The sequence below is a fragment of the Myotis daubentonii genome, chromosome 5 (assembly GCF_963259705.1).
Source record: "Myotis daubentonii chromosome 5, mMyoDau2.1, whole genome shotgun sequence".
Taxonomy (NCBI): domain Eukaryota; kingdom Metazoa; phylum Chordata; class Mammalia; order Chiroptera; family Vespertilionidae; genus Myotis; species Myotis daubentonii.
The window spans coordinates 34,950,587-34,978,073 of record NC_081844.1 but is presented as its reverse complement, the minus strand read 5'-3'; the positions used below and the strand labels follow the sequence as shown (position 1 = coordinate 34,978,073).

The window sequence follows — 27,487 nt, the reverse complement described above, 5'->3', positions numbered from 1 at the left end:
TTTCCTGTTTGCTTCTGATTAAGCATGAGATAATTCTGGTTCAAAAGTGCTTAATAAAATGTAAGTGGTCACAGTTCTATGGAAAACATGTCAGTGATCCTATGTAAGGGGCAAGTAATTTTCCAAAGTTACTACAAAGTTTCATAATTAAGGATTCAGAGTGTGTCAGTATACATCATCCAAAGGTTTTTCCTTTCTTTGAATCTCCAGATAATTTTCAAGAAATCTATCCCTGACTTTTCAATTCATAAGGAATAAAACAGCCAGGTTGTGTGTGTGTGCATGTGGTTCAGTATTTTTATTTTGACATTTGCAAAGTAGTTATTATATGATAAGAAACTGTCTTAACTCACCCATATAATAATAATTGTATTGTTGGAATTGGTTTTAACTATTAAAATTGTATACAAGGAAATTAGGGGTGTTGCAGTACTTGGCTGCAAATAACTTGCCATCTGGTGTTGGGTCAGAAAATGCTATTTCATTAGTGCTGAGAAAACAGCCAAACATGAAGCGATTCCTAAAAGAAAAAAAAAGAGGAAAAGACAATTTAACAATGGAACCAAATTAAAATTTTGGTTAAACTTTAGCACACTTTATTTTATCAATCCAAATATAAAAATTCAATCTAACTAAATACTCGATTAAAATCCACATTTTAAGTGATAAAATGACTTAATGCTTTAGATTTTAGAGATGGAAGCCTATTTCACAGGGAAAGCTGAGGTCCAGAAGAAATTCTGCTGGGGTAAAGGGAGTCATAAAAACCAACCAGCTGACTCTAGATGATGCATAGGAATGAGCAACTAATAAGAGGTAATAGTGCTAATTAAAAGCATCAATAGTTCTAGCCAGTTTGGCTCAGTGGCTAGTGTCGGCCCCCTGGACTAAAGGGTCGTGGGTTCAATTCCAGCCAAGGGCACATACCTCGGTTGCAAGCTCTGTCCCCAGCCCGGGTCAGGGCACATGGGGGAGGCAGCCAATTGACACACATTGATGTTTCTCTCTGTCTTTCCCTTCCCACTCTCTCTAAAAATCAATAGAGCCTGGCCAGTGTGGCTCAGTGGTTGATTGCCAACCTAGGAAACCAGGAGGTCATGGTTTGATTCCTGGTAGGGCACAAGTCCGAGTTGTGGGCTCTGTCCCCTATGCGGGACATGCAGGAGGCAACCAATCAATGATTATTCTCATCATTGATGTTTCTATCTCTCCCTTTCCCTCTTGGAAATCAATAAAAAAAATAAAAATCAATAGAAAAAATATCCTCAGTTGGTGATTAATGAAAAAAAAACCACATAATTAAAACCATAGATCATTAAAGAAACCCATCTCCAATAACCAATACTATCTATATTCTTTTCAACTACACCACACACTCAGAGCTTTAAGAAGGCAAAAACTCTCTCTCTCTCCCAATGTTTATTTTGGGAGGCAACCAAAATTTTTGGGGGGGAAAAAAGAAGGCAAAAACTGTCCCACATTTTTACTTGGAATCTCCTTGATCCAGAGCGCAATTAGGATTAAAAGTAATATAAGATGAAATGGTTGAAAGAATTCAACAAAATTGAGGGATAGTTTATAAAGTAACTGGCCTGTGCTCTTCAAATTCTTCAATGTCATAAAAGACAAAGAAAGCCTAAACTGTTCCAGGTTAAGGAAAATGAGAACTAAAGAGATATGACGACTTAAGTGCAATATTGGATCCTGCACAGGGGGAAAAATGCTATAAAGGACACTTGAGACAAATGACAAGACTGAAATATGAACTATACTTTAGACAGAAGCATTATAGCCATATTAAATATCCCGAATTTGATCATTGAACTGTGCTTATGTAAGAGAATATCCTTGTTCCTAAGAAATATACACCAAAGTACAAAGAATGTACAGCAAATGTTAAAACTTGAATCTGGGCAAAGGCATATGGAGGCTCTTTTTAACTACTGCTACTCTTGTAAGTTTAAAATTACTTCAAAGTAAAAAATTAAAGAATTAGATTCAATTAGAAGTTAAGGTACAAGCTTTTGGTATCTTTACTATATAACTGAATACAAAGTTTACTGCTAAATGTCCAAAGCAAAATATTGGTTTGATTAAAAGTTCTTATTGTCTTTATTAGTGATATCAGCTATAGAAAAAATATTACATCTGTAGGTTTGAATCCTTACTCTGTACTTATACTAGCTCATGGGTGTAAGTTTGTACTATATAATCCCATCTGAGCCTCAGGTGATTTTTATGTAAAATAACTAGGAATAATTTTCTACTCTTGTGATTATTTAAACATACTAGTGGCCCAGTGCATGAAATTTGTGCGGGGGGGGGGGGGCAGGGGATGTCCCTCAGCCCGGCCTGCACCCTTTCCAATCTGGGACCCCTCAGGGGATGTCCGACTGCCGGTTTAGGCCCGATCCCTAAACCAGCAGTGGGACATACTTCTCGAAATCTGGGACCACTGGCTCCTAACCGCTCGCCTGCCTGCTCGCCCCTAACCACTCTGCCTGCCAGCCTGCTTGCCCCCAACTGTCCCCCCTCCCACCGACCTGATCGCCCCCAATTGCCCCCTTTGCCGACCGGATCGCCCCCAACTGCCCCCCCCCCAGTGGCCTGCTTGTCCCCAACTGCCCCCCCGCCAGCCTGCTCGCCACCAACTGCACCCCCCCTGCCAGCCTGATCACCCCCAACTGCCCCCCCCCCCGGCCTGATCGCCCCTAACCGCCTCTGCCTCGGCCCCACCACCATGACTTTGTCCTGAAGGACGTCTGGAAGGTCTCCCAGTCTAATTAGTATATAACCCTTTTATTAGTATAGATTGCCTATATAGACAAGAGACAATTCAACCTAAGTCTCCTTATATACAGGATGGTCTGTCAATTATGTTACTTGTACCGTCAACTCAGATGTGTGAGAAAAGACAGACACGTTCTCAAATGAATGTGTTTATTTTTCCTTTGAAGGCAACTTAATTCTCATGTTATTGCTTAGAGGTGCCTTAGTATTCAAAGTATGATCTATAGACCAGCAACATTCAGCATCACCTGAGAGCTTACTAGGAATGCAGAATCTCAGGCCCCACCATGACCTACTGAACCACACCTGCATTTTAATAAGATCCCAGGTGATTCATATGCACTTTCAAGTTTGAGAAGCACTAGACTACTGTCTGCTGGAAGTAGCTCAGATACTGCTATTTCTCATGTCAAATTTATATAGCTCTTAATATAAAGTATAGAAAATAGAGGTATTTCATAATTAACTATCCAATAAAAATCTCTATAGACACCAGTTTTTCTCAATGCTCCCTTTATGGGTGGGCAGGATTATGGCCAAAGATTGCATCCCCACGGTTGTCTTTGGTGCTGTAACTGAAAAGGCTAGAATAGTGCTACTCAAAGTGTGGTTCTTGGTTTGTTTAACGTGTAGTCGGTCACTGGTTTGTAATCTGTTATTAAGTATAGAAGTTGACAGAAGTGTTGTGAAGCTCACTTATCCAACCTAGACTAGGTAAATTAATGTGAACAAGAAATAAACTCATTTGTCACATTAGAAACTTTAAGTATCAATATGCAGTGTTAACACAGCAAAGTTTAAAATGGAGAGTCACTAATTTAGTTTTGAGATATAATTCATATACCATAAGACTCAATCCTTTAAAGTATACAATTTAGTTGTTTGTTAGTAATAGTCACAAAACTGTGCAACCATCACCAATATCTAATTCCAGAACACTTTCATTAACCCCCCAAAAAACCCTTGTACCCATTAGCAGTCACTCTCCATTCACCTGTCTCTCAGTGCCTGGAAACTACCAATCTACTTTCTATCAATGAATTTGCCTATTCTGGGTATTTTCTTTAAGTGGAGTCATACAATATGGGGACTCTTATGACTGACTTATTTCAGTTAGCATAATGTTTTCAAGGTTCATCCATATTGTAGTATGTCTTGTACTCCATTTCTTTTTGTGGCTAAATAATATCCTATATAATAAAGAGCTAATATGCTAATTAGACTGAAGAGCAGAACGACTGTCCGGACTACTGTCTGGACGAAGCCGAGGCAGCAGGGGCTGTGAGAGCTGAGCCCCTTGCATGAATTTCGTGCATCGGGCCTCTAGTCTTACTATATTACTGTACGGATATAACACATTATATTTATCCATTAATCGTGAACTGGGTTGTTTGCTTTTGTGGCTACTAAGAATAATGCTGTTATGAACACTCATATACCAGTTTTTGTGTGGACTTATCCTTTCTTTTGCATATATAGCTATTTGTACAATTGCTGGGTCATATGGTAACAGTTTATTTCTGAGAAACTGCTAGACTGCATTCCACAGCTGCTGCACCATTTTACATTCCTATAGCAAAGTACAAAGATTCCAATTTCCTCCACATCCTCACCAACACTTATTTTCTCTCTATGATTAGTCATCCTAGTGGATATGAAGTGGAATCTTGTGGTTTTAATTTGTGATTTGGTTTGGATAGTTAATTATGTTGAGCATATTTTCATGTGTTTATCAGCCATTTGTATTTCTTTGAAGAAATGTCTATTGAAATCCTGCCCATTTTTAAATTGGGTTATGTCTTTTTATTATTGTACTAGAGGCCTGGTGCATGACACTCGTGCACTAGGGGGTGGGGGTGGGGGTGGGGGTGGGGGCAGTACCTCAGCCCTGTCTATGCCCTCTCACGGTCTCGGACCCCTCAGGGGATGTCTGCCTGCTGGCTTAGGCCCGCTCCCCGCCATCAGGCAGACATCCCCCGTCAGGCGGACATCCCCCAAGGGGTCCTTAGCACCGCTGCAGAGGTGGGAGAGGCTCCTGCCATCGCTGCTGCACTCGCCAGCCATGAGCCTGGCTTCTGGCTGGGCGGTGCTCTCCCACTGACCACCAAGGGGCAGCTCCTGCATTGAGCATCTGCCTTCTGGTGATCAGTTGTTCCACCTTTTGGTTACAGCAACCAGTTGTTCTGCCCTTTGGTTAATTTGCATATTAGCCTTTTATTATATAGGATTAAAGGAGTTCTTTTATTCTGGATGTAATAGACCCTTATTAGGTAAATTATTTGCAAATATTTTCTCCCATTCTGTGGGTTGTCTTACTAATTTGCTTTTACATTAGTTATACTTATGAGTTATAGTAAGAATTACTTACATACTATCAATGGACATGTACAATGTGGAGAGCGGCTACAGCATTTGGACAGGTTCAAGCCTCGGACTGACTTGTGGCAAAGCCACATACAAGTCCCAGCTTGGAGGGCAAAGCCCTCCCAGCACATTATAGCCAAAAGGCGATGGTTGTAAGTTTGACCTTATAGTCCGACCCTGAAGTCCTAGGTTGCTAAGGGATGTAGGCTGCCCGGGGGGTTGGAGGAAGTGTATGCAGCAAGTGCTGTCAAAACAAGGCTTGAAAGAGTTCAGAGAATGGCAACAACAGGAAAGCAGCAGATTTGAAATTCACAAGAACATTGTAAACATCTTGCCCTTGTTTTGCTTTGTGTGCTCTGACTATAAAATAAAGCTTCGGCTTACAGGCTGTCACTGTTTCCTCATCCAGGCACAGTGATCCACCTGGTCCCAACTGTATTCTCTTGTCTGTCTTCTTTAATCCTTCACTGCCCCTCCTCAGGTTGACCCCTGTAATTCTTTTTTTAAACCTCTATTTTCTTCGTTTTATTTTATTTTTTCTTTTTAAAATTTTTTTTTATATTTAACTATGTTAAATATATTTATTGAAATGTTAATTTTACATCTGTTGAATTAAGTAAAATTAGGGCATTTTCCTTTATTTTTGTTTTTTCTATTTAATTTTCTAGCAATTCATCTTTATTTTCTTTTTTTAAAGTGTTGGTCTATAACAAACTTCACTGCAGGTAGTTTGAAAGCACTGGGTTAGAATGTTTTAGACCTGGAATGTGCCTAAACTGAGTATATTTTTTTCATTGCCAGCACTTATCTTACTTAGCCTGACTTGGATAGAATTTATATAGAGGTGTTTTATCAACATCTCTTTGGGTCATGAGCCAGAAAAGGTTCTAGGAAAGCTAATCTGGGTCTAAATCCATTTTATTTTATTTCTTACCTGAGCGTATCTACCAGTCGTCTTGCAATGCGCTTTCTTCTCTTAAATCTGAAGACCCAGATCCTACTTATTCCACAGACTGCAGGTACTGGTACATTTGAACATCGCCAAGCCCTATGACATTCTTTAGAGCTTGGGGATTCTGGACTGGTTGGTTCAGACAGGACACGGAAGGCCTGCAATGATATATCAAAGCACCTAGAGTTAATATAGATAAGTTCACATTTCTTTTAAAAAAAACCATTCCTTACACAAAACTTAAGAATTTAGAATTATCTTTCCTATACCTTCACCAAAAATGTTAAAATTCGTTCATATTTATGGAATACTTGTTCTTTTAGCCACGCAGTGCTTGAAAAAACTACTAGTGGTATTGAGCTATTTCTAACATGCCAGTGTATTACACACCATTATGAAACTTCTTTTATTAAAAAAAAAAAAGTAAAAAAATCTGACTCTGACTTTTAGTACATAAAATACATATACTTCTCTCATTCTCTCCAGCCTAAACTGTATATATGATATTTTAAAAACTGGTAACACAAAGGAGATTTTTACATGTTAACTATGAAGTTTGGTTGGCAGCTAAGGTTCATTTTAAAAATATATATATTTTTATTGATTTCAGAGAGAAAAGGGGAGGGAAATAGAAACATTGATCAGCTGTCTCCTGCATGCCACCTACTGGGGATGGAGCCCACAACCCCGGGCATGTGCCCTGACCAGGAATTGAACCATGACCTCCTGGTTCATAGGTTGATGCTCAACCACTGAACCACACCAGCTGGGCGGCATGTAAGGTTTTTTAAGAAAACTTTGTATTTTGAAATAATTATAGATTCACAGGAAGTTGAAAATTAGGATAGTTTTCCCCAAGGAAACTGTTGCATAACTATGATACAATCCCAAAAGCAAGAAAACATGGGTATAATGTATGTGTATACTTTCATGACCACTAATTACTTTCTATCATTATTTATTTAACCACCACCACACTCAAAATACAGAGGTATTGCATCATCACAAATTCTCCCTCTTGCTACCTCTTTATAACCATACCCAGCTTTTCCCTCCACCAGAAAGTATAAGATAAATTTATGCCAGTTTCATTTCAAGATGTATTGAGATAAGTATTTTTAAAAGGAAGGAGACATAAGTGTGCAATATGATACAGTCAGGTAAGAACACATTTCAACTATAAATCTCTAGCTAAAGATTACCCTGTAAGCTCCTTGTAGGCAAAAACTACTCTCTCTATTCTATATAACTAGAGGCCCAATGCACAAAGATTCGTGGAGGAATGGGCCTTCCTTCCCCTGGCTGCTGGCACCACCTGTGCTCTGGCCTGGAGCCGCCTTTCCACCTTCCCACCTTCCCACGCTGCCCAGAGTCCCGGAGCAGCTGGGGCAGTGCGGGACGCCTGCGTTATCGCCATGGTGACGATGCAAATGTCCCACCCGGCTGCTAGGTGCCTGTGTATGCAAATTAACCCATCTTTGTTGGGTTAATTTGTATACTCACTCCTGATTGGCTGGTGGGCGTCATGAAGGCACAATCAATTTGCATCTTTCTCTTTTATTAGTGTAGATAAAAGGGTAATATGCAAATTGACCAAACAGCGGAACAACGGGTCGCTATGACACGCCCTGACTACCAGGGGGCAGACGCTCAATGCAGGAGCTGCCCTCAGCCTGTAGGCCCTGATCACCCGATGGGGGCCTGCCAGCCAACCTCTCAGTTCCTTCCCCTGGCTGGCAGGTTCCGATCACCTGCCGGCAGCTGGGGAAGATGGTCCTGATCACAGGCCAGGCCTAGGGACTGTACCCATGCACAAATTTTGTGCACTAGGCCTCTAGTTATAGAATAAGGGTTGACAAATTTTTCCTGTGAGGGGCCAAATTATATTTTAGGCTCTTTGCACCCATTCTACCCTGCCATTGTAGCAAAAAAGCAACCACAGATAATATAGAAATGAATGAGCATGGTTATGTTCCAATAAAACTTTATTTATAAAAGTAGGTGGCAGCCATATTTGGCCTACAGGCAAGTTTGCCAACACCTTTTCTAGAACATTGCTAATTAGTACCTAAAATAGATTCTAGTTAAGGGACAAATCATGACTTTTGCAATATTCAATAACTGGGCTCTGAATCACCATAGTTTAAAGGCTGGGTAAAGAAATGACTACATGAACATAAGATTGACTTACACTGTTTATATAGAGCAAAATATCAAATATTAACAGAAATAAATAACTTTAATTATTCATATGGTCAAAAATGTTTTAGTAGGAAAAAATGTTATTTATGGTAGTAGTCTTAAATGCTTGAGACTTATTGAGGCTTTTCCTAACTACTTTATTTTGGTCACAAATTATGCCAATAATTTAAAAGACTTATAACATACCTGTTGGATGGGCTCTGCAATTAAACACCCAACTACTTTCTTTTCATCAGATATAAAGAGAAATGTTTTGGTTTTGTTTGGACATCTGGGAACAACTTGCTGAAAGCCCAACTCATTATCGACAAGTTCTTGTACTTCTTCTGCCTAATGACATGAAAAATCAAAAGAGGTGAATATGTTTTAAAAATTATAATTGAAACTATATGTAATTATATATACAAAACTTATGATTACTATCATTTTAGCCTATTTTATCTCTATTTCCTAAATTTACAAATCCCCCTCCCCCCCCAGTCATTTCATTATTGATGCATGTATCTGCCACTTTGGAAACAACAGGTTTCTAAGAACCTATTTTAAAGATCACTTTCAGGAGAAAGAAATCCAGACTCCTGGGAGGGAGAAAAAGTAGGAAGTGCCAAAACAGATTTTGTTTCAGTTTTATTCATTGTTCACTGGGGCTAAACATCTAGCCCAAGAAACAGGCAAAATTAACATAAGAAACAGACTCTGGGGCCATTCATCTCTCAATAAGTTTATGTTTTTCACAAGTGGAAGATAAAGGTAAAGTTGTCTTTTTTTGTTGTTGTTAGTCCTCACACGATGATATTTTTCCATTGATTTTTAGAGAGTGGAAGGGAGGAGGCAAGACAGAAACATCGATGTGTCATCCAGTGGTTGCCTCCGCACTCACCCCGACAAGGGCCAGGGATGAGCCTGCAACCGAGTTATGTGCCCTTGACTGGAATCAAACACAGGACCCTTCAATGTGCGGGCTGACATAATGTCCACTGAGTCAAACTGGTTAGGGCTAATGCTATTGTCTTTAATCTCCAACTGCCATTCCTTTACTTGTAATTCTGAGGCTAGTTTTGTGTGAACTAGTATGAAAATCATCCTTACATGTGTACCAAAGTGGATTATCTATCAATAAAAGTAGTTCATACTTCAACATATGTGATTTCTTGGTGGGGGAAACGGAGGAAATGGGAGAACAATTAAAAAGCTAATGTTCCATACCTTTTTGATAGCATAACTTGGATCATGTGGCAGGACCAACACAATTTTCCCATCCCAAAACTCTGCTACTACGCGTTCTCTTTTCCAGCCCTGGAGAAGACAAAAAGAAGAGTAAATGATATTTTAAAAGAAAGAAAAAAAATCTAACAAAAAAAACGGGGGAAGGGAAATAAAAGATGCCCCAAACAAAGTGCTTGTTCTCAAGGGGCTGACATCCTACTGGGAGCTATGTATATACATAATCTATTATGAAACAAGGCAAAGTCAAATAAGTGCTCCTCATAGGAATGTGTAGGATCCATCATACCTACTAACTTGGAAAAGAATAAATTATTAGGAGTGGGAAAGTGGGGGAGGGGGAGGATAATAAACCAGGCTAAAAATATTATGAAGGTATGAACTACCGCAATAAAAAACGGGGTGGGGGAGGGGTGTGGAGGGGGCGGTGGAGGGAAGGATGATTTGAGTAGCAGGATCAATCATAAAGATAAGGCCCAAAATAGGATGTATTTGGACTAGAAAGTTGCTTGATAAAGAAACTTCTCTCAGAAAAGAAAAATCCTGGATAAGTCATAAAAAAGCTGTTTTCTAAGGTTATCTATAAAGAAGAAACTAAAATGGTGGTGGTGGTGGTGGGGAGTGGGACGACGATCCTCAAGTCTTTTAATTTTGTTGACTGTTCAGCCCTGTTCAGAAAGCTAGAGATAAGAATACAGGGTATTCACATAACCTAGAACAATACTTCTCTTATAGTAGGATAGTTAAAAATGGCACTTTTTTTTATTTTTATAAAAAGTTAACTTTTAAATACTGTCAGCCTCAAATATTAAGAACAAAACTGCAGTTGATGATGAAATATTTATGGATATACAGATGTTTCAATATTTAAGCAAAAAAAAAAAAAAATATATATATATATCTTTTAAAGCACTTTTACTTTTAGAACAAATTGAAAGACTATTTTTTTACTTACTGTGTATTTGATTCCCTCCAGAAATCTGTGGTGATGCTGAACATGCTGCAGTTCATCTTCAGGGTTGGAGGCAGTATAGATCATGCCACAAGACTTACACATGGTGGCTCCAAAATGTTTCTGACCTGCATCCTGTTAATGAAGGGGGAGGCCACATCTAAACATGTTACAAATTGATCTACGTTTAATACATGTAATCACTCATTCAATTTTTCCCTTATTTTTCTTTTATGCTTGCACAAGTGAAATACTAAGTGAAAGTTTGGTTACAATATCCTCCTCACTCCCACCAAACAAAATGAAAAAGACCTTAAAATGCAATCTATATATATAAAACCCTAATATGCAAATAGAGCAAACAGCAGAACAACCGAAAAATCGGTCACTATGACGTGCACTGACCACCGGGGGCGCATGCGGAACATGGTGGGCATCAGCAGCAGGCGGCAGAGCTCGGAACAGGGCGGGTGTTGGCCTTGGTGGGATGGTGGATCAAGAGAGCGGGGTCGCCAAACCAAGGTGGGGCGCTGGTCGCTGTCATCAGGGCGAGCCTGGTGCCGGCCCTGATTGCTTGGTGCTGTCAGCAGGTGTGAGCAATGGCTTCTGGCCCCGATTGCCCCTTAGGGCTTCTCCACCATCCTCTGCTCCTGAGGGGCGATCGGGGCCAGCAGCCGCCACTTGTACCCGCTGATGGCGCTGGCCCCAATCGCTCTCTGCGCCGTCAGAGGGTGTGAGTGGAGGGGGCTGCCGGCAGACCAGACCAGGGGCTGTAGTGTGAGGGGCCAGGCCAGGGCACAGAGGATGGGCCAAGACCTGCCCCTGTGCCCACCACAGCCTCACCACCCACAGTTCCTTTCAAGGTGCACAAATATGTGCACTGGGCTGTAGTAAATTAATAAAAGGAATGGAATTATCTCTTGGAATGGACAGTGTATTAAAAAAAAAAATCTCCCGGCTGGAGTGGCTAGTGGTTGAGCATCAACCTATGAACCAGGAGATCACGGTTCGATTCCTGGTCAGGGTACATGCCTGGAATGCAGGCTCGAACACCAGTGCGGGGTGTGTAGGAGGCAGATGATCAATGATTCTCATCATTGATGTTTCTCTCTCTTCCTCCCATTTCCTTCCTCTCTGAAATCAATAAAAATATATATATTCTTTAAAATCAAGATTCAAACGAAAGAAAAAAAAAATTAAAAAAACCTCAAGATTCTTTAGCTAGATAGATCCATAGTTCTAAGAAGTAAAAGATTAAATCATAAAATTTATAGCTAAGATGAATAGAAACTTCTTTATTAAGCTCTTAAATAGGGACCTAAAAGCCTTATTTCAAAGAGGAAAGGCAAAAATTTTAGGACTTCTATATTCATTATGTATTTTTTTCCGTAAGTGTTTAGGAATATAAAAATCCTTTGCCCCAGGAGTTGATAAAAATAAATATAATACATAATAGTTAAGGGAAAGCACAGATAAATTAACAAATATATATAGGGAAGTCAGGAATATTCAATGTCATGGCTCATTAATGAATCTGCATTCTATCTAATAAGGCTTTGCTTAATGCTACTGAAAATACTAGGTTCTGAAAAGTCTAATACAGGACCTGGCAAACTTTTTTGCAAAGAACCAGATAGTAAATATTTTATGCTTTACAAAGCACACATGATTTGTCACATATTCTTTTCCTTTCCCCAACCTTTTAAAAATGTAAAAGCCATTTTAAGTCCAAAGGCCATGGTCCAGATTTGGCCCATGGTCACAATTTACCAAACCCAGGTCTAATACAATGTAGCTATTTTCATTAAATCTTTTGCTCATCAACAATAATCTTCCTAATCTGAAGACAACTCATTCATCAGCATTCTGCTAAATTACTAGCTTCGCCCAACACTATCAATTTGAAAATATACTTGACTAGCTTTAAGTGCTGCCACTACAACAAAGCTGGCATTTACAAACTCAGAGTATCTATAACCCATATTAACTATGCCAAGACAACAGGTTCTATATGTGAGAGCCACGTACAGGAGGGGCTTTGTTTTGAATCTACTCACAATGATGAGCTGGTTTTTCGTTTCTTTGTTTGCATCTCTGGCATTAATACTTTTCTGTGTATTGGTCTGTTTCAAAAAGTTAGGTGTGATGGATGCCACAGAAGACTGTTCTCCAACTAGAGATCTTAAAATAGAAAGTTGATAAACATTATTTAATCTGCAGAGCACCTGACAATTCTTAGTGCTTTTTATAGACAATAACTTGATAAAGTAATAATATCAGAAACAATGAGAAACCTCAGAACCACTCAGAGAGGATTGGTAATTTACTTAGGGTAACTAGTAAAGAATGGTGGGAACTCAAATCCTCATAACTTATAACACAAGGGACTTTCATCTATTGTATCAGATGCACATATGCAGGATCCCTTAGTAACTTGATTTCACTTGTAAAAACTAATCTTTTGTTTGCTTTATCAAGCCTTGGGATATTTAATCATGTAGGTCTATAGAAATTCCTGGAATACCACACAAATAAGTACGCTCTAATATTAAAGCTTACAGGTAGGTCCACAGGAAATTAGCCATCAGCATATAAACATCTTTTTACATGGGCAGTGGTTGAGGCTAATACATGCACTTGTTCTCAAATTCCTAGATGTTGAGGAAACCTTTTCCCATTAGGAAACAATGTTAGAGGTTGCAGGTTGAGCCCCCGCCCAGGCTAAAGTCAGCTAGCAGATATGTTTCGAATGACTCCCATGATGCTGAAAGCTTTGGATGAGCTACCAATATTTTAAAAATCTAGAGATTTTACTTAAAAATATATATTTCTAACATTGTAAGAGACACTATAAGATCTCTCTCTAGACCTCTATTTCTTCAAAGAACCTACTATCAATCTACACAGCACAGGCATGCATTCTCCAGTTGGCTCCAGTCTCCAACCAGCCTGGCTGGCTCTGCAGGCATTTGAGTTGGTAACCCTTGCCTTAGAGTAGAGGTAAGAGAAAATAGGCAAGGAAACAAACCAAGTGCCTAAAGCAAGAGATTCAAACAGAAAAAAAACCTGATAAGGAAACACTGAGGAAAAAAAATGTCTAATGCTTTAAGCTAAGCCAAACTGTTTTATGATCACTGTATTAGAATGGCTTTCACAGTGACCTCACAAACCTATTGTAAGAATTATATTTTACATCATGACCAATAGACACACAACTAAAAAATGTTTCACTAAGCACACTATATGAGGATGCATTACTCCACTTAAATGCTGGATATAATGCCCTTAAACTATTTGACAAGCTATTGATGGTAAATACCTGTATATAGAAAACACTCAGCTAGGCTGTTGACACCCTCTTCTTTATGCAACCTTTGCTAAGGCGACTCAGCGTTTCCCATCCCAGCATGCACAGCTGCAATCTCTTTACTTCCATCTTAGCAATTTTAACACTTTATTATATGTGCTCATTTAAATGCCTATCCTCCTGTTATCGTAGCAGGACCATGTACTATTTATCTTCACAGCTCTAAAAACTCAGTATAGTTCAATATCACATAGTACTCTGTAAGTGTTCACCAAATAAAAGAATAAACAAACAAAAACTGAATGTGAAACTGTGAACCAGAGAATCTGTAGTCTACCTAAAGTAATAGATTAAACCCCAAGAAATTGATGATATTTGACCTTTTGGGTCCTACATAAAGAGCTATTTCAAATGACTCAACCAATAGTATCCTAATATCTCCCTATGCCAGATTAAATTAGTTTACACACCTTTACCAGCTAATTGTGATAGATTTCAACGCTTAAGAAACAGTCACGAAGGAAGACATAGTTGAGAAGAGGGAAAGGTGAAAAAAATAGGACTATGGCCTTTGAAGAGGGAAAGCTGTCCACCCAACCCAATCTCTCAGGTGAGGAACCCCTAAGGATAGGAGAACTTAGCTAGGAAGTGCCTTTCTCAATACCTGTAGTTATTTATCATCAAATGGGAAGAGAAGTACCAAAGCTTCTTAGCAAGATGTTCAGACCATAACAAACTTCTTTTCTAGCACTTTCCACCTACCATGCTCACATCTATCCATGCCTCCCCACATCCCACTCTTAGCTTTGACCAGGAGAGGGGTAGCTTCAGCTGGAATTTATCAAGCTGCTGCAAATTACTTACTCCTCTTGCCTGAGTTTCTCATCTATAAAATGGGGATAATAATGGTACCTACAACATAAGGTTGTAAACGCTCATTAAACATTAACCATTACTAATATAGTACCACCCAGGGAAGGCAATATAGCCTAATGGACTTTGATTCAGATGTGGATTCTAGTCCTGGCTCTGCCACCTAATAGCTGTGTAACTGTGGCTGAATGACTAAGTTTCCTCAGCTAAAAATGGAATTGATAATGCTATCTTCCTTCTAGGTTGTTGTGAGGACTAAGTGAGATAATGGATATAAACTGCTTATTATGGGCCAGGTTATACATAAAAGTGTTAGCAATTATAAAGACCTTTCTCTTCTCTCAAGCTCATAAAAATCTTTTTTCTTCTCTCAACTAGGTTCTTAGGAAGTTTCTGTGAAAAGATATGATTTCATCTTCTATCCTTAATTTCTCCTTAGTGGAAAAGGAAAAATTGCTCTCCAAATTAAATAGTACAAGAAAGAAAAAGAGATCCATAGAACTCAGCTATATATATAAAAGCCAAGCAACTGGAACGACAGAACAACTGGAAGGACTAGTTGCTAAGACGTACACTGTGGCGGCCAACCAGCCCAGGGAGGGCCAGCCTGACCCCACCCATGCATAAGTTTGTGCACCAGGCCTTTAGTAATTGAATAATCATAGAACATTAAAATAAAAACAATTCCTACCTTTTTGTATTGACTGAAGACGCACTGAAGATGGGATAGACAATGGATTCAGACGAAACTGGTAGAAGGAAAAGTTGACAATAATTTGTATTACAAAATAAATGCAAAGCTTTATATCTTAAGATTTTAAAGGCTTATAAAACCAAAATACTCACATTACTTAAAGTTAAGAAGTAAGAGCAATCAAGACAGTATGATATTGGCAAAAAGATAGACAAATAGATCAATGGAACAAAATAGAGAGCCTAAAAACAGACCTATGCAAATAAAATCAACTCATTTCTTACAAAAAGACAAAGGTACTTTAATGGAGAAAGTATCGTCAACAAATGCTGGAACAACTGAACATCCTTATGCAAAAGAATGACTATACTTACATATACTAGTATACCCATGCCCAAAATGGATCACATATTTAAATGTAAAATGTGAAACTATAAAACTTCTAGAAGAAAACATAAGAGAAAAATCTGCATGAACCTGGGTTTAGTGCTAAGTTTTTACCCAAAAACACAATAGATGAAAGAAAAATTAAGTTGGAATTTATAAAATTTAAACATTTTGCTCTGCAAAAAATTATTTAAGAAAATGAAAAGACAAGCCACAGACTGGAAGAAAATCCTATTTCTGATCAAGGACTTGTATCCAGAATACAAAAAAAAACACCTCTTACAACTCAACAATAAGAAAATAGTCCAATTCAAAATGGAAAAGATCTGAATAGACAGTTCAACAAAGATATACTTGGGAAATAAACACAAAAAAATTTTATAACTACTGTAAATAGAAAGCCATTATTTTTCTGTTACATGTTCCATTGTATCAGTGATAACACAACCTTGGTAAAACATAATGCATACTAAATACTTAGCACTGCCTGGTACATATTCAGCATCCAGTAATATTAGCTATTACCATTATGAACAATCATTATATACAAATATTTATAGAAACAGGTATTTATAAAATTATATACTATATAATAAAAGCCTAATATGCTAAGTGTCTGACCATTCCACCATTCGACCAGTCTCTATGATGCACACTGACCAACAGGGGGTAGACATTTTGACTGGTAGGTTAGCTTGCTGCTGGGGTCCAGCTGATCGGGACTGGGCGCGACGGCCAGACACACCCTGGAGCCCTCCTGCTGTCCTTCCCTGGCCCTGATGATGAACAGGTGGGGTCCCTCAGCCTGGCCTGCAACCTCTCGCAATCCGAGATCCCTCCGGGGATGTTGGAGAGCTGGTTTCAGCCCAATCCCCACAGGCCAGGCTGAGGGACCCCACCGGTGCAAGAATCCATGCACTGGGCCTAAAGTTTATATATAAATAAAATTAGATCCTTATAAGGGTTATTGTTCTAGATTATGCTTTTAGTTTTTATATTTTTTTTGTTTTCTTCCTATGAGCTAGTTTCTCACCATATATAGTCAGTATGTCTACTCCTAGAATTTAATTCCCCAAATTTATAAATATAACCAATGAAGTAAAGTTATCAAGAATCTATATAGAATGTTAATTAACCTCTTTATAAATTCATAGTTTAGTAAACACTATTTAATTGAACAATGACACCATAAGTTAATAACAGAATTTCAGAATGAAGAGGAATTTACAAATTACGACTAACCCCTTACTTTAGAGATCTCTTCTCTAGATCACACAGTTAATTAGTGGCAGACCTAGACAAAATCTCAAGGTTCCTGATGCTCGATTCAGTGTCCTTTCCATGGCTTAGTAAATTCCACTTATATCTGGGCTTTGATCAAATCTATAACATAAATTGTTTTTAGTCTTTCCTATTATTTAATAGGGTAAAGGATAGGTAGGGTAGGTATGAAAACACCTAGCTCTAGGGTATTTAAAGTAACTTGGCCAATGCCCATAGACCAGGGGGTGGGCAACCTTTTTGTGAGTGAGTGCCAAAACCAGCAAAATCTCTGGCTCAAAATTCTTCTGCGTGCCAACCCTAATTTTTTGAGAACATGTTATGCCTACTTGATATCTCTTAAGGTGTATGGATGTGAAGAACCTTGAAGAAATAATAAAATTCATTTGAGCGACAAAAACACAGTATATGATTAAAAATACATTTATTTTTTAATGTATACATGTTATATAAAATTATTTATTTATCTAAGATGCACTTACACTGAATTTTTCTGAAAAATAAAAAAGTTGATATTAAGAAAAAAATTGTAAGTGGAAGATTATATGAGAGGGTTTTGCGTGCCAGCAAAAGTTACTGGCATGCCATGTTTGGCACGCGTGCCAGGGATTGCCCACCCCTTCCATAGACCAATTAAACATCAATATTTTGTCTTAAGTTCCAGTCTGAAGGCCTTCTTGTCTCCTCCTTTTTAAAATGCACTGCATTAGAAAACAAAACAACAAACAAACCCCCAAACAAAATGCACTGCATTGCTCATCACACAAAATAGTGTCACCAAAATAAACAAAGATACAAACGCAGGCACACATACTGATATGTATACATATATAAAAAAACAAAACATTATTGTATATGATTTTATATTGAAGTATTATCATTAGTTAATAAACTCATTTTGAGAAGAGACGTTTTCTCTTACCTGCCTTGTTTTCACTGTGAGAATCTCCTGAAGAAAAACACTTATTTTCTTCAGGTTTATACTCCCTTGAAGAAACTGCTTCACTTGATGAATCCTGGAGCTAATGAATAGGTAAAATTTAAGAAAACCTGTAATTCTTAATCATTTTCCACTTATTGAATGAATTCCAATAGATGTTTCTAAAACAAAATATCTAGTCTATTATGAATTACTTTATAACATGATTTTAAATTCTCAATTTTCATCCTACTTTAAGGAGAATTTCCTGTATACTTACTAAGTGTACATAACCTTTTAAAAGACAGTGTGTCCTGGGCCGGTGTGGCTCAATTAGTTGAGCATCATTCCATGCACTGAGAGGTTGCTGGTTGGATTCCCAGTCAGAGCACATGCCCAGGTTGGGGGCATGCAGGAGGTAGCCAATTGATACTTTCTCTCTCAATGATGTTTCTCTCTCTCCCCCTCTCTCTCTAAAATCAATTTAAAAACAAAAAAGTTAAAAGACAAGTCTGTAATTTGTCATCCTATCAAAAATGTATTATAATCCTGAAAAAGATGGCAGACTTAAGCTTATTGAAAATCCTTTCTGTAATTGAACAACAACAAAATATTAGTGAAAATGGCAAATTTCCCCAGTAGCCACCAAACTGGAAAGGGACTTTTTGTCATAAGGTTTAAAAACAGGCAGGAAACGAAAGAAAAAGAACATTCTGGAGTAGTTGGGGAGGCTTCTAACTCCACTTTTTGGGCAGGAGCTGGGAAGTGGAAAAAACAAATTAGAAAAAAATTCTGACAAATCTTACTAACACTATAGTTTGGTGAGACTTAGAAAATATATAGTTTGGGGAAAAGGAAAAAAACTTTTGCTTGAAGTAGAACTGCTTTACAAGACCATAATATCACAGTAGAGATGGGACAATCCATCAGTTTGCCATTTTGTAGGGCTCCATAATGAGTTGGGGAAAGGTTTTAACCCAACAGGGAAAGCAGGATTCACCCCTAGCTAGTAGAAATGAATACTAGTAGTGGGTATTTAGCAAAATCCTGAGAGGAGAGCCTAGTTCCACAAATTTAAGATGCATACAAGTGCAGCTTCTCGGACTGATGACAACTAGATAGAATCCAATATCCAGCCCCTTAAAATGATGCTCAGAAAATAAAGCAGAAAAGAGCATTCAGAGAATTTGCCATGTCACTCCACCAAACAGATATAGAGAATACTAACTAGGAGATGACTGGGTGCTCCACTTTGTTTTGCTGGATTGAGAATTAATTTCAGTTTGGACGGTCCCCCCAATTTTTAAAAATTTAGGCACTTTATACACAGTGAAGTGCACAGATATAAAGTATACAGTTTGATGAGTTTTGATAAACTTATATACCTATGTAACTTAAACTCAAAACTCCCATCAAGATATAGGTTTTTGTCCTGGCTGTGGTGGCTCAGTGGTTGAGCATCGACCTATGAACCGGATCAGGGTGCCCGGGTTGTGGGCTTGACCCCCAAAAGTGGGTGTGCAGGAGGCAGCCAATCAATGATTCTCTCTCATCATTAATGTTTCTATCTCTTTCTTCCTCTCCCTTCCTCTCTAAAATCAATAAAAATGTATTTAAAAAATATATATATACACATACATATATATATAATCAATAAAAATGTATTAAAAATATATATATACACACATACCTATATATATTAGGCTAAACATTTTTTAAAAAAACTTTTTAATGTGGCCATAAAAAATTTTAAATTACATGCAGCTGGTATTTTATTTCTATCAGACAACACTAGTCTGGGCTAGCTGTGTTAACTTTATGAGCAAGATCAAAAAGCATAGAATGGCAACCATGAAAACATACTACATAAAATAAACAAAAGTCCAACTGCTATATGTTAACAGTGACCATCCCCAAGAGATCATCTTCTGTGATCTCTAAATTTTCTAGAATCTAGTACTTCAAATAAGCTAAGACAAAAACCATATGCTCACACTCTGGAAACCTACTACTATCAAATAAAAGATGTTAAGCTTCTCTGGACTTTAGTTTCATCAAGAGGAAATTTAATAAAATGTATACCTGAATGCCAAGGAAATGTTGGTAGGCTTCCTTAAGCCAAAAAGGGAGAAATGTCCTCTTTCCATGCTGCCCCTGAATTCTTTAGTGATTAACCTATACTATTTGGTTTCATAAAAGCAGTCCTCCAGACTGCAAAGAAAATAACATTTTGTTCAATTATGTTACATATGTAGTATGTATATTGAAGTTTTGTTATATGTATATAGTTTTGTTAGTTTTTAAAATGTTTAGTTTTTTTTACCTTTATTAATTTCTCTTCATTTTTATTTCTTATACCCAGCAGCTCAATGTTCAGTTCCTTTTCTAGCAACAGGCACTTTGGCACTTGCCTTGTCTCAAAACTTTTTCTTTCATTGACAGTCTCTACATCAGAATCTTTAATCACTTCTGATTTATTCTCTTGGTTGAGTCCCAGTAATGGCTTGTTTTCCAGAGACAATTTTCTAAGAGAGGATTTTTTCCTAACAAAAAATGCTGCTCCACCCTGGAGTGTTACTTGTGGTTTGACTTTTTGGCTTAGAACTCGAGGAGCATTTAAATTATTTTCAGCTGAATAACAACTATTCTCTTTCCCTACAATTGGTTTGTAGGCCACTCGATTTTGCTTGGAATTTTTAGAATTCTTTGATACAGGCTTGTTGCACTTATAACTTGGTTGACACTTAGCAGTTAAACTCTTCTGTGGTTTTTTCTTCATCCTCTTGGAGCAGATTGGTTTTTCTTGCTTTTTTTCTGTCACACTGGGAAAAGATGTATCTTCATTATTAGTTTTTAGACAAATGGATCTACTCTCTTTTATCATCTTTCTCTCCAATGGATTGAGGTAACACTTACTAGTATTTTTGTTGTAAAAGGATACAGTAGACACACAAGATTTAAAAGGTGAACCTTGATTTGCTGATGGTAATCTATCTTTTTTAGTTGTTTTGAGCAGACTTGAAGTGAAATGGCCTTGTTGAGAGCAATGCACATTTTCTTCATTACTCTGACAAATGTATTTTTTACTAGGTGATGAAAATATATTTTCAGTAAAATCCAAAATTAATTTCTTTGATGGAATGTCAGATAATAGGCTATGAAAAAAAAACAAAGCCCGTTGATAAGAAATGTTATTTTGCTTCAATTTTTTATGCCAATCTACCGCTAAGTAATAAACAATTCTACCCAATGGTCACACTACAAAACAATGCACCCTCTCCATCAAACATCCATTCACACACATTATTTATTAGTTTTAACAGTAGGATTCTCAAATTGTTTTTACTAAACAAAGCATTCAAATATTTTTCAAAAGACAGTGTTTGTGAAAACAGTTTACAAAGAAGCTTTGAGATAAGTGAGTGTTTTAAAACCTATTTCAAAGTCCTGGCCATATACAAATTAAAGCCCATATACTTTGCTTGAGTGGCTATAAGTCCCCTAAAATGATTAATTCTATGTAATTAGGGCCTGTTCTGTGGGGAGTAATTTATATATGGTATGACATGTAGTAAGTACTAAATAGGATTGCTTTATAAACAAGTATCTATTGTATGCAAAATGCTATGTTAAGTATTACATAAGAGAGTAGAAAGTAGCAAGATAATGAAAGATTTGACATACATTTCAAAGCCTGTAACAGAGAAACAGCTCTTTCTCTGATTCACTGGCAAAAGCATTAAATAATCCTATATAATAAAAGGCTAATATGCAAATCGACTGAACAGTGGAATGACCGGTTGCTATGACACGCAGACCACCAGGGGGCAGATGCTCAATGCAGGAAATGCCCCCTGGTGGTCAGTGCGTTCCCACAGGGGGAGCATTGCTCAACCAGAAGCCCTGAGCCAGGCTCATAGCTGGCAAGTGCAGTGGCAGTGGCGGGAGACACCCACCTCCGTGGCAGTGCTAAGGATGTCCAACTGCTGGCTTAGGCCCACTCCCCGCAGAGAGCAGGCCTAAGCCGGTAGTTGGACATCCCCCAGTGGCTCCTGACTGCAAGAGGGCACAGGCCAGGCTGAGGGACTCCTTGAGTGCCAAATTTTGTGCACCGGACCTCTAGTTAATTATAAAAGCTTACTGTATTTCCAGACTAGAATTAGAATATAAAATATTACTATAGCCACAAGGAGTAGGCCAGTGAAAGGATGGAAATTTTAAGAGAAGGTAAGAAAGCCCAAAGGTGAATTCTTCTTTTCTGAATTTCTACCCATAGGATGAGACTCACCTGTCACAGTTCAAAGAATTCTGCTTCCTTTTCCTTGGAGTAAAAGCTGACATCTTCTTACCTGAGCCCCTAAAAGCAACAAGACAATTATATTTACCAAACTCATCCGATGTGCATAAAAACCAGTATACCGAAATTATATCTTAGAAGTCTGAAAAAACTTTCAGATGGGTAATGGTTCAGAGATCCAAGAATAGGATTATTTTTAAAGCAAATCGCTTTAATAAAGATTTAAAATACACAAAAAAGAAAAGGAAAAACACTACATCACAGTAGCAATTCGAACAGGAAATACAAGCAGGGAAACGACCCTACCAGGAAGGAAGTATTTTTTACCCCATGTCAGGGCACACTTTCTCTTTTAATTAGCCTGATGAACTCACACCGAGTGTAAACACTTTTCATCTGGACCCTCACCCAGCCCCTGCCACTGCTAGATGCTGCCCTATGCCTCCATCGCATCGATGCTTCCTTGACATTCCATCTAACACGTCTTCTTGTTGATGTAACTGTTTCCCAATAGCCTGTACACCCAATGACTCGTTTCCCATTTGCATCAGAGTCCAGCAAGAAAACGGGGAAAGCATAATCCTCTCCTATTTTACCAGCCGAGGATCCTTAACCAAGCCGCTTGTTCACTTTTTGTTTTATTCTTGTCTCCATTTGTTGTTGTCAATCCCCACCCGAGGACATATTTTTTTAGAAAATGAAAGGGAGGTGGGGAGGCAGAGAGAAACATCCAAGTGAGAGAGACACATCGCCTGTTGCCTCCCCAACACGCCGCCACCGGGAGGGGACGAGCCAGCAACCAACATGCATGCCCTTGACCGGAACAGAGCCCGAGACCTGAGCCCCTGCAGCACGCAGGCCGACGCTCTCAACAGCGAGCGAGCCGGCGAGGGCCGCCAGTTTCCTTTTATAAAACACCCCGACCTTCTAAGGCGGCTGAAAATAAACAATCATGCAACTTAACTCTCGAGCAGATGGCATGTTGCTCAGCGAAAGTTTCCTCTTGCCCTTCCTTCGGAGCAGGTATATTTTTAAAAGTGACACAAGCGTGATTTCAAAGTTAAACAGAAAGACCAGGGCCTCTGGGAACTAATGTCTAGCTGCGGATTAAGGGAAGACCCCCGTAAGACTGAATGAGGAAAAGAATGCCTTTCGGGGCAAAAAGACAAGAAAACTCCGGCGTAGGGGAAGGCGGAAACCCGGTGACCTGGAAGTGTGGCGAACCGGTTGGTGGCTTCGGTCTCGAGCCGCGACGCGCCAAGCACAGAGGAAAAGTTCTTTGACTCCTTGACATTCAGCCCCACCACGTTCTATGGAACCTCCAGTCCTCCGCGTTCCACCCCAGCCGCAGCCCTCCGCGGCAATTACCTGCACCTCAGGGCTGCCGAGCTCTCCTCAGCCGAGCCAGATGCTCCGCCACTGTATTCAAATTGTCCCGCGCCAGGCAAGGCTGAAGCTGCTGCATTTTGATTCGCCGCTTCTCGGAGTTTCCAGAAGCTGACTCGGTGATTGGTCGTACTCTAGTTATTGCCCCACCCACTTAAAGGCGGTCTCCAAGATTCTCCCGCCCTTGGGAGGCGAAAGGCTCCCTTCTCCCCGAAAGCCACCCACAATCCCTTGCGGCCACGCCGGGTCCTACGCCTCAGGACTTGTTTAGGTGCATTCTGGGAATTGTAGTTTTTCCGTAAAATAAAGGCGCCCTTTTCAACACCCTTGGTGTAAGATGTTTTTGTGAAGTAGCCTTTTCGATATTCTCGAGGCACTTATATTTCAAATATGAAGCCTTAGCGTTAAACTTTTTTTTTAATTAGTAACACGTTAGGTTTCTAGCATTTTTAAAAATTTTTCAAGTTAAATTTAAAAAATTAAATCATGGCACTAATATCTGGTATGTGCCAGACATTCTTGCACGCTTTACGTGTTTTATTTTACTTACTTCACATCACAATCTATGAGATAAGTATTATCAATCCCATTTTACAGAGGACCTGAAAACAATTACTATTTATAGGATAGAACTAGGTTCTTGCTTTGGGGAGCTCGAATGTTCCTAATACAGTCATTGGTTGTTAGCTATTACTTTAATCTTTGTGTTACCAGCTCCTGGTACTGTCTCTGGGACATTTTTAGTTCTAAATAAATTTAACTTAAGATCGATATAAGAGTAATAGCTTTACCGGAGTAAAATCATTACCGAATTATAGCAGGAAGCGATCTGAGGTTCACAGGTTTGGAATTTGCTCCATCTCACAGGTAACAGTTGGTCAATTTTTAAAATATATATATTTTTATTGATTTCAGAGAGAAAGGGCGAGAGAGATATAAGCATCATTGATGAGGGAGAATCATTGATTGGCAGCCTCCTGCACATCAAATTGGCAACCTTGGCATGTGCCTTAACTGGGATTCGAACCCCAGACCCTTCAGTCTGCAGGCCAATACTCTGTCCACCAAGCCAAACCAACTTGGGAAGTTGGTGGATCTTAAAGGCAGAACAGTCATAGTCCCAATCCAAGAGGCATATTGCCTATGGGGAATATTAACAACTCACTTGAGTGATATATTCTAACCCTTTCCTCCCATGAACGTATTTAACTCTAGCAAAATAATCTATGAATTAGCTGCTCCACTATCTATATCATCTACACTTTGCAGGTGAAATAAGTGAAGCACAGAATATATCCAAAGGTGTGCCTTACAAGTGGTGGAGCTAGAATGACAATAGTGGAGGAATTTGGGTTCATTCAAAACTTAATGAACTAAGGAAGTGTCAAGTACCTCGATTGGTGGAGTGAATGCCCAGCTGTGAAGAAGGCAAAGTTTCTGCTCCTCTTGGAGCCCCCGTGGGGTCCGGGGTGGGGGTGGGGAAGCAGATAAAACCAATTGATAAGCCTCAGGACTTAACCGACCACTGGGTGAAGGCTCTGAAAGTAAAGTCAGCTAATGACATTTTTCTTTTAAGATGGTGGCATTTCAAGAAGGTTGGGGGTCGGTAAAAGAGGGTATAGGGGGGATAAACAGTGATGGAGACTTGACTTAGGATGGTGCGCACACAGATGATGTATATTATACAATTATACACCTGAAACCCATATAATTTTATTAACCAGCGTTGCCCCAATACATTCAATTTAAAAGAAGAAAAAGAAAAGATGTCGTTTCCCGCTATATTTCCCAACCACCAGTTGCCCTGGCACCATCCTCTGGGCCCGGAAGCGCCGCAGCCCCGCCCAACGCCCTCCTCCGCGCCAGGATCAAAAATGGCGCCCCGATCCTGCGTTATGACGCGACCCAACGTCCGCCGGAAGTGCGCGCAGAGGCTCCAGGGAACCGGCGGCCGCGGCGTCTGGTATCCGGAGCTTCTAGAACTGGGTGGTGCTGCTCCACGCTGGAGTCGCCGCGCCGCCGCGACCATGGTGTTCTACTTCACCAGCAGCGGTGAGTGGGCGCCGCGAGCTCCGGGGCCCCTGCTGCACGGGGTGTTCCCGAAGCCGGGACCCCCGGCCGTCGCGGAGCTTGGACCTCGTTGGAAAGCGCCTCCTCCGCGTCGGCTGCCTCTGCCCGCGCCCTCCCGGTCCCCTGTGCTGTTCTTCCTTGTGGTCTCCCTCCGAGTGCCCCCTCCTCAGGGCCGGGGGGCGCGGAGGGACTCCCCCTCACCGCACCCCCCTGCGGTCTTGGCACCCGGAGTGTTCCCGGGATGACCTCCCGTCGTTACCTGGAATTGGGGGCTTCTTTACGCCTCATTTCAAGACCCACTACCACCACCACTACCCGTGGCCTTTAGTCTGGCTGTGCCCTGGTCATTATGCACTTTGATTTAAAAAAAGAAAAAGGAGGCACTTGCCAGCAACTCTGCCGTATGGCAAGTACGCCCTGACCTTCTAGGAAAGGGTGCAGGGTCTGGGATACAACGGAGAGCAATGGAAAGACCCTAGGATGGTAATACAGCCACTCGCTGGGCAGAACTGATGTCCCAGACCTTGACAAGTGACCTATGATGATGTTTCTGATTTGCTGTTGGCATTCAGTGCTGTGTCTAGACTTCGTTTCTCGGCTTATGGGGTTCCCTCTGCTAAAATCAGTGCCCAGTTAACGACTACACCCTTCAGACAGCTCGCTTACCTTTTTCAAATGCCTTTCCCGCCCCAGCTCCCACCCAGGCATTGCGTCGATATACCTCCTCGGGGTCCCCCTTAACCCTCCGTGTATGCCTTTGGCCTTGTACTTGGGGTATTAAACGCCGTCTGCTCAGCTAGAGTGTAAACGCCTGGAAGGCAGGGACAAGATCTCTCTCTCCTGTGTCCCTAGCATGGTCTGTGCCTGGCTCATAATAGTTACTCAGTAGATGGCTTGTTGGGTAAATGAATGTAATCTTTTTACTTAACAATAGCACGCTTTGCTGTTGCTGCTGACTGTGCTTGCTTGTTAAAGGTGAGCTCCATGCTGTTTCTGTGGCCCTCTTTTTTTTTTTTTTTTAATGGGTACATGGCGTTTTGTACTTTTCTCTTTAGAGATGAGAACATTGAGGTCCAGAGAAGTTGTAAATCACAGACCCATCCTACTCAATTACACTGCCACGTCCCATTATTTTTCTCATTACAATAGTTTAGACTTCCACGGTGTGCCATATGCTATTTCTCTGCCCCTGTAGAATTGGTTTGTTATACCCATATTAAAGTCACTACACACAAAATGCAAACTAGCCTGAAAAAAAAATCATTATAGGCCCCTGAGAGCATTTCCAGTCCTTCCTCTGTTCTGTTTTGCTCCCTCTGTCATAAGATGACTTGAGCATCTCTTTGGAGCTTCTCCACTCATGAACGTCCCCAACAACACAGATATCTATTCAAGTTCGAAAGGGAATAAAAAGTACAGGCAGGGTATACAGGTACTAACTGTTTTTATGCTGGTTACTTTATTCTCCTCAAAGCTATTCTAATTCTTTGAGCACGAGTCATACATATACGGGTGCCCTTAATAGAACAAGAGTGCTTCAGTAGATTTGTGAATCATCTTTCTCATTGGCTTCCATTATAATGTCAGAATTGCTTTCTGTTGGAAAAAGATTAAAAATAATAAAACTGCCTTTGTGCAGCAAATCTTTTAAAATTGCAGAGTTAATGGAAAAATTATAACTTTTCCCACGAAAGAGTAAAACTGCATATTCCAAACGGGAAGAAAACAACTTGAAATGCATAATCTTCAGGAAATGACGTCGTATAGACGGCCAAGCTTTTCAACTAAG

At 39.7% G+C, this 27,487-nt stretch overlaps 2 protein-coding genes across 5 annotated transcripts in view; one reads left to right on the top strand and one right to left on the bottom strand.

Moving 5' to 3' along the window:
* On the bottom strand, positions 1–23,725 carry ESCO2 (establishment of sister chromatid cohesion N-acetyltransferase 2). The gene is made up of 11 exons (XM_059697539.1): positions 23,611–23,725; positions 22,234–22,302; positions 20,269–21,100; positions 17,949–18,048; positions 15,356–15,413; positions 12,542–12,665; positions 10,488–10,619; positions 9,515–9,604; positions 8,495–8,638; positions 6,089–6,264; positions 1–520 (listed from the first exon to the last, which is right to left on the bottom strand). Exons 2-11 carry the CDS (start codon positions 22,284–22,286, stop codon positions 388–390), a joined length of 1,842 nt encoding a protein of 613 aa, XP_059553522.1. The 5' UTR covers positions 22,287–22,302; positions 23,611–23,725; the 3' UTR covers positions 1–387.
* Positions 23,726–25,525: 1,800 nt separating this feature from the next.
* The window catches only part of CCDC25 (coiled-coil domain containing 25), a 41,908-nt gene continuing 39,946 nt past the window's right edge, over positions 25,526–27,487 (top strand). For 2 of the 4 annotated variants that reach the window (XR_009453003.1, XM_059697538.1), the window contains exon 1: positions 25,526–25,680. Coding sequence is in view for 2 of the 4 variants with exons in the window: in XM_059697538.1 (XP_059553521.1) it covers positions 25,656–25,680 (25 nt within the window). In the remaining 2 variants the exon portion in view is untranslated. The remainder of the gene's footprint in view (positions 25,681–27,487) is intronic. The other 2 variants (XM_059697534.1, XM_059697535.1) reach the window with 2 other exon arrangements.

Excerpts from the sequence above, each read along its gene's own strand:
- ESCO2 (XM_059697539.1), bottom strand. The coding sequence starts at position 22,286 with ATGTCAGCTTTTACTCCAAGGAAAAGGAAGCAGAATTCTTTGAACTGT. Across the intron at positions 21,101-22,233 it reads AATTCTTTGAACTGTGACAG|CCTATTATCTGACATTCCAT; the intron begins GTGAGTCTCATC and ends TTTTTTTCATAG. Across the intron at positions 6,265-8,494 it reads TTGCAGAGCCCATCCAACAG|GCCTTCCGTGTCCTGTCTGA; the intron begins GTATGTTATAAG and ends ATATCATTGCAG.